The following is a 16,073-nucleotide window of genomic DNA, read 5'->3' as shown; positions in this document are numbered from 1 at the left end:
CCCTCTACTGGAAGGAAATTTCAGACATCCCTCCTTTGTTCCCAACTTGTCAGCTGCCATATGGACTGCTGCACCAAGAGGAACATACCTGCTTACAATTGCGATTGCAGCCTTTCTGTCACAGCCCAAACTTAAGATGACTACTGGCAAACATACAATGCGCAGTTTCCCTAGCTAGGGATTCATCAGATGAAGCTGCAGTGTCAAAGAGCACATCCAACATCTAAGTGGTGAAATTATAAGATTAAGGTAGCAAAGGACCTATATTGGAGACCTGATGGTGTCCCAGCTCTCTCCCTGATGGATGTGGATACAGCTAAATTGTAAAACACGTGGTTTCCTACAGAGGAGTCATATGCCTTCTATAAGGTTATAAATTCATTCAGCCCTGGGACTGCTCATTATCAGCATGAGTACCAAGCACACAGACAGGGCTTCAAAATATCTCAGAGCCAATGGGTTCAGTGAGTTACATGTAAAAAGCCCTTTCACAGCAAGTGAAATAAGTGCCAATTAAAAGCATTAGCTTCCTCAAATCCTCGATGATTTCCTACACAAGCACAAAACAGTGACCTAGAAGGCGAGATGGTTTAATGTCCTGGTCCTGCACTAAGCTAACCAATATATTTACTACAATTATATTACCTTTCTGTACATAATTATTATCTATTATATAAAATAACCAACGAATCACAGCAGCCAAACAATACTGTAGTCCCTAGAACATGAAGCATCTTATCTCACCAATAACTAGACATTAAGATTAGGCCTTGGATTTCTTTGAAAGGAAGCAGGTCACAAGGACTATTTCAAAGCCAACTGCTAGCAATGACAACATCCACATCCATTGCATACAGACTTTTTGGAGCATCTCATGAGCCACTGTAGAACAGTGCCACATTCTTTAGCCACTTCCCCACAGCAGCACTAGCACTGATTCAGTACTATATATACACTAAAGCAACAAGAGTCCAAGTACAGCCAAAATGCTATAGTTATTTCTATCATTTAAGACGTTCTACAAATAATATTGTATTCTGATTTCAAATTAAAAAGAAATTTCCAGTGCCTTGCCATCAGCAGTGTTCATTCCTGCTGCTATCACTGTGAAACTGCACTCATGGGAAACACAAGGAAGAGCTAAGTATATGTCATGGCCAAGGTCCTCTACAAGTATAGACTAGCATTAAGTACTGATTTAAATTGGTCTTTCCAGCATTAGTGTTTAGACTGTTTATAGTTTATGTGAGGGCCATCTAAATGATCAACACTCCCATGAACTGAGATAGCAATTATTTCCTGGCATTTCCAGCTTGTGAGAAGTATTAAACCTACCATTAACAATTAAAATAAATTCCTGGATCTGCTCAGCCTGCAGTACTGGATAGTGTACCTATGAGGGATGATGTAAGATTTCTTTCCATACAGCAGTAATTTACTGCATATAAAAAGGTTCAGCATATAGATAGTTTCCTTTAATCAGTAAAGCCTAGATAACTCTGTTTTTGTACCTGAAGTGAACAGCAAAGCTATCTCCCATGCTTTGAATCAACTGAATGTGTATCAGAAAGCCATTTCTCACTGCCAAACCAGAACTGACTTCTACTAACTAGTGAACTATATTTCAAGTAATCAGGACAAACGTGTGTTTCTAACTGTGTGTCTCAGGACACGTAACAAGCCTCGTATTGGAACAGAGCCAGACCACACAGCTTCTAGTAGAATGAGCAGTCTTTTTTAAAATTTTCTAGCACTGCCACAGTTCATGGCATAGTATCAGTATTCTAACTAGATCTATGAAAACTAGGAATTAAGATGGAGAATCGAATTTGATCTCCAGATCAAGTGGGAAAGAAACCAAATCATTTGTACATGTTGCCATCTGGATTGCCTCCCTGGTTTGTTCTGTTCTGAAACTTATTTCTACTTTTCTTCACTTTGTTCTTTACAGCTTCATCTATGAAAAAGAACTGTTGTCATTTCAAAGAAAGTTATGGCTAGGAAATTAAGTGAAATGACTGGGCAATGCACCAGACCCAGTGTCAGTACTGCTCAGGCTAGGCTACTGATTCAGGTTTGCATGGAGGTCCACTTTGACCCAGAAAAAGCAATAGGCTGACTACAGTCCTCCTGGGCTGGCCATGTGTTGCACACTGACTTCATGGGTAGGAGCTGCAGCAATGCTGATCCATGTTGAAGCAGTCCCTACCTAGAAAGCACAGGACAGAGAAGAGGAAGAAAGATTGACTCTCACTGGAATGCAAGGCCCAAGAACAATTTAATCCTAGAAACAATTACAGAACCATAGAACATCCCAGGTTGGAAGGGACCTCAGAAGATCATCTGGTCCAACGTTTCATGGGAAAGCAAGCCTAAACAAGATTATCAAGCACCCTGTCCAATTGCATCTTGAAAACCTCCAGTGATGGGGACTCCACCACATCCCTGGAGAAGTTGTTCCAGTGAATGAGTGTTCTCACTGTAAAAAGTTTCTTTCTTATATTGAGATGAAATCTCTCCTGGCAGAACTAGCATCCATTGCCCCTTGTCTTTTTCCATGTGGCTCCTTGTGAATAGATAGCCTCCATCCTCTTTGTAGCCACCCTTTTAAGCACTACAATCCTGTGATGAGGTTCCCCCTCCGAGGATTCTCTTCTCCAGGAAGAAGAGCCTAAACTCCTTCAGTCTTTCCTCACAGGGCATGTTCTCCAGCCCTTTGATCATCTTTGTGGCCCCCCCTCTTTGCACCCTCTCCAGTCTGTCCACTTCTTTCTTGAATTGTGGGTACCAGAACCAGACACAGTACTCCAGATACAGCCTGAGTGGCATGATCACACCTTTATCTCAGCTAGCAATGCCCCTGTGGATGCATCCCAGGATCCAATTTGCCTTCATTGCTGTAGCATCACACTGCTGACTCATGTTCAGCTTTGTATTTCCACCAGGACCCCCAGGTCCCTTTCCGCAAGGCTGCTCCCCAGCCACACAGATCCTAGCCTATACTGGGCTCTTTGGTTATTCCATCCCAGATGCAGGACTTTGGATTTGTCTCTGTTAAACTTCATACTGTTCTTGCTAGCCCACTCTTCCCTTCCAGCCTCTCCAGGTCTCTTTAAGATGGTTCACCCTTCTCACTTGTCCACCTCACCACCCAGTTTGGTGTCGTCAACAAATGTGGTGATGGTGCTTTCAATCCCATCATCCAGATCATTTATGAAGATGTTGAACAGTGCAGAGTCTAGTATCGATCCCTGGGGGACCCCAGTTTGACAGGCTGCCAGCCTGAGTAAAAAAAACATTGATGACCACCCTCTGAATATGGCCTGTTAGCCAGTTTCCTCCTTATATTGCAGGCCACCTATCCAATCTGCAGCTTACCAGTTTGTCTAGGAGAAGGCTGTGAGGGAAAGTGTCAAAAACAGTTTACTCTGGCTCCAGATCTCACTGAATACCTATTTGAACGGTACAGCACTGAACATGGCTCATACAAAACTTGCTCTGACACTGGCTAGAAAATTGAGGTTTTAGATGTCTAAATCCTCAGATATGAGTCTGCTTGGATTCATCTACGTTACCTATAAAACACGTAAAGCTAGATTATGAAAAGAGACATGACATTATACCAAATCAAATTAATGACCTCAAAAAATATACTCCTGAGATTTGATCCAAGCCACAACAATTTACTTCTCTTTGTATTTCATATCCTCTTCCTTAAAACTTACTAATTTTTACTCTTACTTACCCAATGTTTGGCAACAAACTCTACAGGCCAAGTAGTATATTGTCAGGGTGGTTTGCATATTACCCAGAAAGATGTGGCCCTAAGTTGTAGGGAAGGCCACCTTAATAGTAAGAGAAGAAGACAGAGAAGTTAAATAGAAACTGCAAACAACTTAAAAGCTTTATCATTATTTTTCAGATTGTTATTGACTACTGATATTTCAGCAGTCCTGAGAACTCTCCCTATCAGGGCTTCACTCTATCGTGCTCCACACAAACTTTTAAAATACCTGCTTCTGACCCCCAGAGCATACAATCAAAGCAGTGCAAAATAAGAAGGGGGACCAGACAGACAAGGTTTTGTTCAACAAGAACGTAAGAGGGTGGTGGCTATGCCTGAGGCATAGCTTGTATCAATCCTGCTCAATTCCAGTATAAGCAGAAGAGCTTCAGCCTAGATTCTATGATGAGAACACCAAGTAACAGTAGTGAAATAAACATACCAGCTGATTTTTATAATAGCTTCCACTGCAAAGGCAATCATTACATAATTATGGTTTGACAGAAGAAAGAGAAACGATGCAAATAACTAGCATCTGCATTACTTATACAAAATATTGTGGGGAGATGGGATGGCATGAGAGTCACTCCTTGATAAATTCTTCTGTAGATATACCACAATTCCCACATAATCTCTCATACGCTCTTTAATCCACTTTAACTATGCATACTAATATTGAAAACATTTCCTTAACTGCATTTGGCAACATATTCTGCAATGTCTTGGGATACTCCATCCTTACCAGCTACCTATAATACTAGTGTAAATCTAGGTTAATTGTTACCATGCAAGACACTAAGGCAACTTTACAGTTTTCTTTTCATTGCAGAACTATGTCAGGGTATCTTTCCAGCTGCACCTGACACCTACTTTCTGAGACTATGTCAAACTATGCTTATTACTTAAAAGTTCCTTATCTTGCAGGAAGAGAGAGATGAAGAAATCAATCCTGGCTTTATCACTTCTAACTTTTAAATCACATTCATGGTAAACCTGTTTGCATACTAGCATAAACCATTCTTCGGTTTTTAAGTTTTCTGACCTGTACTTGTATTCCCTGCAGAGTTCAGTAGCGTCACTGTGTAACAGGAGTACAATTGCCACCTAGGTGCGCACACATAGGCAAGAAGATGGGAATACAAAGACATTAAATGCTTACGTAACTTAGTATTGCACTTCCAAGCTTCAGTACAAAGACAAAGTGTTAGTTTCTCCATGATAACAGTGGGGCAACACTGTCTTCTGGCCAAACACTACCACAGCTAATGAAGGACTTCAGGAGCAATTCCCTTTTGCTAAGCGAGCACCAGCAGCATCCTTGCCCTGTGGTACTCTGATTTGCCATCAACAATTCAAGCTGGAAGATCTAAAGCTATTTTGGTACTTGTCTTCCGCAAGCGGACTGCCCAACAGCACGCACAGCTTGATTCAGATTCTAACAGAATTTGAGTTACCAACACATTATTTATATAACCAGAAATGTTTAATCAGAATGACTGAGGTAGTAGCATTGCAGAAGTAGCCTTACAAACATGAACAAATATGTGAGTTAAACCTAACCAGACTGTCGAATAAAGCACCCTCCCGATTATGGTAAGTAATATACATGCATCCTTTGGGGATATAAATTTTGTAAATTATCAGCCAAAAAAGGCAGCTGTCTGCTCAGAAAACAGACACTCTAAATGTCTAGTTTACACTCAGAATAACCTACGTACCTGAAGCTGGGATCAGACAGACATCTGTATGAACAACTGTAGTACATCAGATTCTTTTGTGAAAGTTTATCCTCACTTTCAGTATACCATGTTCTTATGGTCCACTGAGACAGAAAGGATTATCTAAAGACTCAGCCTGGATTAGCATTAGTAATAAACAAAGGTGGTATCCCAAGAAGAGCTAGGACACTTTAAATATAAGAAAGCCTTCAAGGTTTTTGAAGGATTAAAGATACAGATCAATCACATATGTTAACCGGGCACATCTGGCAATGTTTGGCACAGTGCATAGGTAAGCAGAACAAACCTAGAAGAGCCCAAGGTAACATTAGACTGGAGGTCTACCATGGCTACATCCCCCCTCCCACCCCAAACTGATCACGCTTCTTATCTGGGGAGGGGGACAAAGGTTTTAGTACTTGCTTTGCTTCCCCAAGTATCCTGCTTAATGGAGAGCCTGTAAAAAAGATCATAATTAGCAAGAACTAATCTAACCACACTGTTCTTAGTAAGCTATTGGAAGGAGTAAAAATCATTGATAAGGAAGCACATTCTTATTTGAGGATAACAGCAAGAGACACTAATTGGTAGAGTACCTGCGCAGCACTTTTAAATTTTATTTCAAAGTGTTAGGGCTATCCTGTGCTCTGTATTTCTATTTGTCAACTTTCTGACTGCTAATACAGACAGTCCTATCTCAGCCAATTTGTGGTATTTCTTAAGATAGAAAGGACCAGAATGTCTCAGCAACAGCTGCACTACCACTGACATAGTTACTATGCTGGGGCCACTGCTTAACTTAACACTTCTGGTCTCTTCTCACATATCCCTTCTTACAGGCATAAGGCTACCTCTCTCTAAAGAGAAAAAAAATAAATAAAAGTAACAATTTCCCACTATTTAATAAGCACCTATCTACTTCCAGAGTCAGTACCTTATAAGCAGAACTGTGGGAATGACCAATGACTTTTAAAAAAAACTAGACACTGTTTATTTGTAACCAAAGCACTTGAGAAGGGAGTCAAAACAGTTCATGGCTCATGTGCTTGCCTATCTTCCTAAAGGTTTACAAATCTTTGGTTGACTGGGACATCCACAGCTGCTTTAAACACTTTCACAGGACTTGTATTTTATGAGAACGACAACTTTTTCTTTCCTACATGTACATGACTCACCACACTGTACCATTTCCAGTTCTCATAATCACTTTATACACAAAACAATGAAAAATTGCCAATCCAGAGCACAGTCTCTACAATAGCACCTTACAGTTTATTTCAACACAAATCAAGAAATAAAAATAAATTTTAAAAGTCCAAACAAAAACAACCCAGAAGGAAATACTGTTTTTAAATTAATATACACTAACCTTATCCAGTATTGCTCACTGAGAAGAGAGAACCACAGACACATAGGATTAGCCCAAACAGGCTCTCCCCATTACTTACACTAACTGGTTTCATATTCACTCCCAGAAACCAAACAGACTGTTTTTCCTTTTCACCAACTCTTGCTTCTGTTACCACAGGGTTTTTAAACCTAGTTCTGAAAACATGTGCTTTATTTTCTGAGAAAGATGTGAAACTGGTATGCATCCAGTAATTTTCAGAAAAGCTATTGTATACATAAAAGAAAGTAACATTACCCATTCACAGTAGTACTGTTGGATCACCACGAGCAGAGTGATTGCTTATAACACAAGCCAGGCACAAGAAAGGGGATGGTTTGTTTTTAAGTGCAATTTATCCAGATTCAACAGTTTTATTTGGCCTACCCTTTTGTCACCAGAGGCAGAGAAGACCAAAACTATTCCTGCCACTTGAAGGCAAGAGAGGGAGTAGAAAACTAGGAGGAGACTATAGGTTGTTGCTCCTACATGGCTGAAAAGTTCCTGGTGAACTTTGAGGGTTTCAGTGCACTGAAGTGCCTCATCAAGAGACTTACTATGCAGATCCTGTAAACATCCTTGGCAGATCCCAGACATTATGTTTGCTCCAAGAATAGCAAGCTCCAAACAATACACATCCCACTGGCAGAGTCCTACAAATTCAGACAGTGAGCAGCTTCCCCCCCACACTTTTTTTTTTTTTTTAAACTGGCTGGATAGGAAAAAAGGCAAGACAGATTCACTTTTTTAAAAAGAATCCAACCCTTATCATCATCTATTTCTGGTTTAGTTAACAGGCTACATGAGTTTGACCAGCTGCTTCCAGATTCTCTTTCAAAATGTCTCCTTAGAAACATTAGTGACTGCCTTTTAAGAAAGGCAACAGACACTACAAGGAACTAAAATTCAGGCACCTACAAACAGAGTAACTCAGTCCTCCTTTGAGAAACATGTTCTGGTGGCCTTTGTTTCCTCTTGGATTTTGAGATCAGCCTAGTGCAACTGTACATCAAAGCAAGCTTTGTACTTTAACCTACGTTACATCCACCACGATTAGGAAATACACTTTGTCAGAAACACCCAGGTTGCACATAGCCAGAAGTGCGTACTGAGGGAGTATCATGCTGTGCCTATCCAACTCCTAGACTTTTCTCTAGCTATTCTTGGAAAAAAGAATACTGGTCCAGACTGGACTTTTGAACTGATGCAGTATGACTGTCTTTAAGAGCACAGTTTGCTTTTATTTTAGCTTTAGGATAAATGTTACTTTTGCAGACCTGCTCAAGCTCTGCTTAAATGCCGCAGGTAACTGCAAGACTCATGGATGTAGAACACATTGGTTAGGAACAAACAGGAAATGTAACTCAACCGTCCTAAATCCACTGTGAGCTCAGCATGTTTTACAGCAGCTACAGTCATTTAATTAAATAACTCCAACTGCCATGAACTGACCTTTCACATAACAACAAGTAAGCCCTAGACATCAAGCTGCAGAATCATCTGCTTAGAAGCAGCCCCTAACCTTTTTCTTGCATCTGAACAACTGTATAGATAAGAGTTACTGTGCCAGGAGTAGAGCAGTTTACAGGGACGGTAGTATCTCAGCTGGGAGGGGAAGAGATCTACAGCCAGCCCCTATGCATTATTTGTTTCCATCTCCAGTAGCTAATTCATACAAAGTTCTGAAAGCGGAACTAGCAATCATCATCCAGCTTTTGCAGAAAGAAACCAGCCTTAAAAAAAAAAAATCTAGATCTCTTTTCTATGCAAAATAATGTATGGAACAACTGCCTAAGGAACAAGTGCTTCAGGGTAAGCAGTCACATGTTGCCTATCAACTAATTAATGTATTATGAGTAGGTCTCCATTTATACTTATGTGAACCAGCTGAACACAATATGCCATACCACAGCTACATATAGTAAAGCTTTAATTAGGCAGCCCCGACAATCAGCAACATTGGTAGCTCCAAGGATCTACAGCCAGAGGTCCTTGGCAGAAAGGCCATCCAGAAGGGATGCAAGGTACACTGCTCTTTTGTGAGGCATGACTAAAAAGCTAGTAGAAATACTTTTCTACTAAAAAGCCTCATCCCCTGAAGTGGGGTAGGAGGTATGTGTTATTGTGCTCTCCTCAAGTAAGAGGAGAATGCAGACAGACTGACCATCTGGGTAAAACACAGGCATAGGATAAGAGTTTTATTTCAAGTAAGTCTGTGATTAGAATTTGTTTAAAAATTAACAACATTGTACTGAAAGGGCAATTCAACCCACATCACTGATCATTAACATCAATATTCACCTGATCTTCCCTGTTCCTAGGGAAATATAGGCCCTGTAGCACAAGCCAAAGACCAGCATATGTAGGCTGTGACAGGCTAATAGAGAGACCTAATCTGGTGGCAGAAGACCTTTAATCGAAGGCCATCTCTTGATTAATGGTTATGTTTTCTCTTTTTTTCTTTATTGGAAAATCTTTCTCTTCTTGTGCTACTCTACAGCATCTGAAAAACAGCAGTTGGAGGAATTGAATACCTATTTAGGACCAGCGTTAGTCAACACTGAGTTATATATAAAAAGTAACTTGAAGTAAGAGTACAGGTTTAATTTGCCCCTTGCAATCAACAGACCATAATTTAAATTGTTGGTATAGTTATGAGCTATACAAAGGATCACAAGCCATGTTTCAAGATCACACCTCTTATCTACATCATTAAAAATTTATGTACAATACTCCAAAGAGCAGAATCCTACAAGAAGTGAGGGGGGAAAGCCCCAGTAATTTACCTGTCCATTATGCACCATTCTTAGTATACTGAGCTCTGTGGTTTTGTACTTGGCTGATTTTTTAAAAAACATTTTCTACATACTTACTTTCTCAACACCAGCTAAAGGATATGGAGATTGACAAGAATCAAACTGCACCCACCAGCTGCAATTGCCGATTTTATGTTACACAAGCTCCCCCACACTGCTAACTTCACTGGTGTGAATTACAATACCCAGTTGTCAATTCTGCCTGCTTCTAAACAAACATGGGAATCTGCAAAGTCTTGCTGAGGGAAAACAGGATGGCTGCAGGCTTAAGACCTTTACTGCTCTGAAGAAGAGTTTGACAAATATATGCTGCAACTACACAACTACAAAGCAAGGGGCAGAGAGGACGCAGGAGAGCAGAGATTCTTCCCACAACTCTGGTTTTAAATAAATGCTGCTCACAGGAACAGCAGACTATTTCTAAATAGCTCAGATCGTCCTGTTTCAAAGTTACAACATAAAGGTACCAGTACTAGATGACAGTTTTTATATGAAGTGTTTGATCTATGTTGCTAGGATAGGTCCCCTTCAAACAGTTGTTTGAAACTTTTTTTTTTTTAGGCTGGGACAGGAATCTCTGATATGGCAGATTTCACAGAAAAAAACCTTCCCACAAGATCTTCTGCAAGAACGGTATTTAAGTTTCATTTATGTGTGTGTGCACGTATGTAAAAGAAAACTGCACAACACATACAAATACATACACACACTTCCATTATTATTTTTAGGTGTAGGAAATAGCATAGAAGGCAAGACAAAGATGATTGACCAATTCAGAGCAAGCATAAAGAAGACTTAAGCCAATTATTTTACTTTCACTGTAAGAGAATAGGAACATGCTCAGAGTCAGTGACCCCATCTCTGAGTAACATCTTAACTTATCAACCTTTTAAACATCCAATGCTGACTAAGCTACATACTTTTTATAAATTATTTGCATAAAAAGCACAGCCATACTGACAGGAAAACAATGTTAACTCATGTTATCAGGCAAAATCTTAGTACTTGGCTATTGGAAGACTGATTACAAACTGCCTGTGTCACATTACAGTAGTCAGACTACTATTGCAGAAGGTAGAAGTGCTATGGCTTTTCTCCTATAAGTAGACATACACAGTATTCACATTTAAACTAATTCTGGAGGATGCAGTCAGATGAAATACAAAACTACATTTCAACATTTAAAGACTTCTTAGCTTCAGTTAGGACAAATGGACTTAGAAGTTAAAGCTAATGCAGTAACAGTGAGTTTTATTTAAGCACATGGTTTAGAGCAAAGCTCAGTTGGAAGCTGAACATTTTTAAAAATACAGACTAATACTTCTTGTGTTTGAAGTCATGGTTTAGCCTTGACTAGACAAACCCTGAAGGAGCCAGTCCTCCTCCTCCTGTTTTTTTCTCCCTTCCCATTGCAGTGACTCACATAATATGCTGCAAATAGAGTTTACAAGGCTGTTAAGATCAAGCCCATCCATAAGCCCAAACACTCTTTCAATAATAAAATGAACATATAAACCTACCTAGAATCTTGTTAACATACACTTATATGCCACAGGTACTGACAAATACTAGAACAAAGATGGTTATGAAGGAGGAGACCAAAAAGAGCACGTGGTACATAAGGGGAAAAGAATTTCAGAAGAGAAGCAGGCAAGAATGTGTAAAAGTTTAACTATCACGATAAAATGCCCATTTTTAAATGAAACTCTGCACTTGAGCCAAGCGACTTTAGTGTGCTTTACATGAGGCCCTCAGAGCGGGAAATGTCTCATTCATTCCTGTTTCTAAAATTGAACACTGAAAATCTCAATGCTTATATTATCTACACATGCCATGCTTGCACGATGAACCTGTAATTCACAGTACTAAGGAAATCTGTGGGATGGGAGATGAGAAGGGGAAAGGGAAGGGGAGATATCAAGGACTGAAGACATGAGGAAAGCCATCTGCAGCAGTCATTCAAATGGAACAAAGAGAAGGTAATACTCTTCTACACAAACATACCTCGCATGTAACCACAGAAAAAGTAATTGCAATGTTCTCTTTAAAGACATCACATTCGCTGTGGATTTTCCTCTAGACAATTTGTTTATTTTCAAGACAAAAAGTCTTCTTTATCATCATTTTTTTTTTCTTCCTTTTTAACTACATGGTACTCGCATTTAGTTTGTACAAACATTTAATAACAGGTAACACTGAGAAACTTACCTCAAAGTACACTGGGCTATGTATAACCTTCTCATTCTATTTTTGTACCGCGCCAGGACTCCTGAAACTAACCTGATAAGAACAATTTCAGTAGAGTACAAACATTTTATGGATACATATTCCAGTTTTGTTTTCTCCAGCAGTAAAACTTGTTTTCTAGTACTTTAAACAAAAGTGAAGACATCCAGAATATAAGTGTTCCTAAAGTAAATTCAATAAAATTTTCAGTGCATTTTGCTATTGGTGGCAGTGACCCAGGCTCCTTCCATACTGTATCACAAGAAATGTCTGAAAATAAATTTCTGGTTTTCCCCAGGTAAACATCATTTTTCAGCTATATACACAGACTATCAATATATAGACAAGTACAATACCTGGTCTTTTATTATTAAATATTTTCACTGGAGTGCAATGAACCTGAGCTTAGCACTCCCCTGTTTAATAGCCTCCTGTAAATGCCTGAAAGTATCAATCACACTGTATCAGAACAGTCGGGAGCTTTAAACCGATCCCTGGCATATCTTGGGCACATGTTCCACTGATGTTTGTGCAGACTGATGTCAGGGACAGCTTAATTGCCTAGGTTCTCTATTAACTGTATTACCAGAATAAACACTACGCTTTCTAATATCTTAAAACAACTTTAAAAGTTTTTTTTTCCCCTATAGATTTATTGTAAGAAAGTACCAGTCATAGAGGGATAAATTCAAATATCTATATAAGGCCAGGAAGGTGATTACTGATGTCCATATATTTTCCTGTAGGATTTGAGACTGAAATGCCATTCTTCATTTAAAGCACAAGACCCTGTATCAGTCTGGAGTTTGAAATTCTTTTTCTAGTCAGTCCAGATTTACTGGAAAAATAGGTAAAGCCAACCGAGAAGATATTTTTAACATAGCCACAAGTTAGGAAACACATGCTCCTATTACAGCCCCACCTAGAACGGGTACTTGGCAAATGGGGTACCACTCATTTTAAGCTCTTTACGGACAGCCCTGTTTCTGAAATTGCCACTCAGGGGGTTCCCAATCCTCAAAAGAAGTAGGTGTTGGGAGAACTTCCACCCTAGCTGAAGCGTCATACGTGTCGTCAGAGTTTGTTACTTCGGCTTAAGCAAGAGGAAGAAGAAACTTCACAGAGATTTAAGCAGAGAGGCACCCGGCACTTGCGATCAGAGCAGCCCGGCCGCCAGCAAGCGCCCACCAAACGCCACCACAGCCAATTTTACCCACACTCGTCCCAGTTTCAGTAAAACCGAAAGCCTTCGCTCCCCCCCCCCCCTTACCCCCTACCTTCCACCGACCGCCCGATGCTGTGCAAGTGGGTGAGGGAGGGGTAGGCGGCATGAACCCCCTTCAGGTACGCCTCCAGCTCCTCGGCGTGGTGGTACTTGAAATCCAGCGCGGCCGCCACAGACACCAGGCAGAGGATGCCCGCCACGTCCTAGAAAGGAAAGGATGAACCGAACAGACGCGGGAACCGGCGGGCTTGTCGCTGCCCCGGCTCTGCCGCCGCCGAATGGCGGCGGCAGAGCCGGGGCAGCGACAAGCCCGCAGAAGGAGCCCTCCCGCCTCAGCCCGTCTCCCCTCACAGGGAGCAGGTGCCTCCCCCCACACCCCCTCCACCACAACCGCCACTCCTACCCCGGCGGCCACCCGCATGGTGCCGCCGCTCTTCCACAACTGGAGCCCCAACGCCGGGCGGGGGCCGCCATCCCCCGTTCGCCGGCCTCGCCCTGCCCTTGACTGACACGGGTTTCATCCACTCAGATCCCCCCGGCCCGCCCAAGGGTCGGGGAGGGGGGGGCACACACCCCTCCCCTTCTCCCCTCCCTCCTTCCCGCCTTTCGCCAACGGCTCTCACCTGTGCGCGAGCGGGCTCCTGTCAGGGCGGCGGGCGGCGAAGCTCTCTCCGCCGTCCTCGGCAGCCCCTCGGGGCGAAACCAACCCTCCCCTTCCATCTCCCCGTGTCCCTCCTTGTAGGTTGAGGGGAGGGAAAGGGCTCGGGCATACGGCTGGCGGTCAACTTGGTGTCGTGGCGGACCCGCTGGCTGGCCCTGCTGCTGGGCGGTGTGTTGAGGGAAGAGCGGGGCCGCGTTTTGGCGAGTCCCGGCTGGTTTTGCCTCATTTTTCTTCGCGGAGGCGGTGAGGGGTGTCTGGAGGCACCAAAAAAAAAAAAGGGGGGGGGGGTGTGTGCAAAAGTTTGCATTTTGACTTTTGGTGATTGTTCTGATTCACAGGAAGGGTTGTTAAAAAAACAACTCTTTTTAATTTTTTTTTATTTTTTTTTTTTTTCCCCGTGGGAGGTGTGACAGCTGTCCATCTCCAGCTGACACGTACCGTTCATATCACTGCTTTTCCTCAGCACCTGTGTGCTCCTGGGCTGTGATCAGGGTGTCAGCCCCTGGGGCCCACAGACAAAACCTGCTGCATGCAGAAGGACTCTTGAGAGAATTTAACTGCCCAAATCTAACAAAATCTCTGCCTAGCGTGTTGAGGGTTTTTTTTGTTTGTTTGTTTGGATGAGTTTTTAATAGGCTTGTATTCACTTACTGAAAGGACTGGATTATCTCTACGGAATTAAACGCTTTTCTTGGTTTTGCGCTAACCACATTGCCTTGGGGATATCCTAGTCTTGGGATTCACCACAAAGACTTTTTCATCACCTTTTATTAAGATTGAAAAGGACTAAGAGAAGAAAGTGAAGCTGGCCTCCAGCAATAAAAATTAGGATAGCATCTAAATTTCTTTTAAAATGTGATGTGGATATAGCTGAGTATTAGAATACAACTATTTGTAAATTCTGCATAATTTTTCTGAGGAAGAAAAATGGAGTTTTCATTATAACCAGCAGCAGGATTTCACCCGCCTTCTTCCGAAGTTTGCTATGCTGGTCAATGTCAGAAAAAGCATATTGAAGGAAATTGAACGTATGAGTCAATCCCAAATAACAAGTCCTGCATTCCAAATAGAAGACGCTGTATTTAATAAAAAAGTTCTTCTTAAATAAAAAGTTACCATTAAATTAAAAGGTACCTTTTTTTTTCACCCCAAAGCTTTAAGAACAAAAAATCAAACTACACTTTAATGCAAGTATCTGTAGTATCCCAATGTACTAGAAGCATATACATCTAAAAATGGTTGTAAGATATCTATGTCCAGACCCCTCAAGTATTCTTAGTTCATGGGAGGGACTTTCATATTACACAGGATGTGTGCAATGTACAAGGCTACATGGTTAAGAGATATATTTGGCTTCTGTTGAATAGTGTTCCTTCAAGCATGGCATTTTGGGGGAGGGGACAGCCCCAGAGCCCTTCTCCCATACTCTGACTCCACCATTTTTTAACTCTTACAGCTTGACAAGACCTTCTCTCACCTACCACAAAATAAAATTCTTGTAAGACCTAAATATGGATGACTTTACCTTCTTTATTTAAAAAAAAAAAAAAAAAGAGGTTAACAGTTGGTTAGAGTTACTTGCATTTGCTACATGGAATGGGAGAGAAACTGTGGGGTTACACTGCAAACATGTCTGCAGAGAAGCAGGAGGAACGAGTCAAGTGTGTGAGCTTCACATTTGAATTTGTGAGGCTTGAATATATATATTTATAGGCTCCTTGAAAGATGATCTGGAGACACCACTTGAGTAAGCAGGAAAGAAAAAATACTCAGGTGGTAATTCAACATCTACATACTTGGAAACTGTCCCAAGATAATCACACGAAATCAGAGAACTCTGACTCCAAGACAGAGTAGGGTGTTGGCAACATGATAAAAATCACAGGGGGCTGTAAAAACTTAATCTCAGTGAAACGACTAAAATCACCTTTGATACTAGGTAATCACACACAGCGTTATCTCCTGTGGAAATTACACCACCCTTTAATGTAGCCATCATAGTCATGGTTAAATGAGAGCATTACTGTATTTAGGAATGTTCAAAATGATAGATTGTTTCCATGCCAGGTGCTTGCAAGTTAGGACAAGTCAGCCTGTTTGGCAATATTTGAGTTACATGTGACAGAATTAATTTTTTTTTTTCCCAGCCTGCACAAAACTCAGCAATACCTGTTGCTCTTGAATCACTTTTCAGAAGGTCAGTTTAATCCAATCTGGGCACACACTGGTATACGCAGTTGTGGTAAAAGTCAGTAC

At 41.3% G+C, this 16,073-nt stretch overlaps 1 protein-coding gene across 4 annotated transcripts in view; it reads right to left on the bottom strand.

Moving 5' to 3' along the window:
* CPM (carboxypeptidase M) overlaps positions 1-13,656 on the bottom strand; it is a 29,252-nt gene extending 15,596 nt beyond the window's left edge. Inside the window, exons 1-3 of one of the 4 annotated variants that reach the window (XM_052774154.1) lie at positions 13,560-13,574; positions 13,209-13,359; positions 11,914-11,985 (exon numbers count right to left, since the gene is read on the bottom strand). Coding sequence is in view for 2 of the 4 variants with exons in the window: in XM_052774152.1 (XP_052630112.1) it covers positions 13,209-13,359; positions 13,560-13,577 (169 nt within the window). In the remaining 2 variants the exon portion in view is untranslated. Of the gene's footprint in view, positions 1-11,913; positions 11,986-13,208; positions 13,360-13,559 lie in introns of those variants that run through there. The other 3 variants (XM_052774153.1, XM_052774152.1, XM_052774155.1) reach the window with 3 other exon arrangements.
* Between the last annotated feature and the right edge of the window lie 2,417 nt (positions 13,657-16,073).

Source organism: Harpia harpyja, chromosome 23 (genome assembly GCF_026419915.1).
Source record: "Harpia harpyja isolate bHarHar1 chromosome 23, bHarHar1 primary haplotype, whole genome shotgun sequence".
In the NCBI taxonomy this organism is placed as follows: Eukaryota; Metazoa; Chordata; class Aves; order Accipitriformes; family Accipitridae; genus Harpia; species Harpia harpyja.
This window is presented reverse-complemented; position numbering and strand designations above follow the sequence as displayed.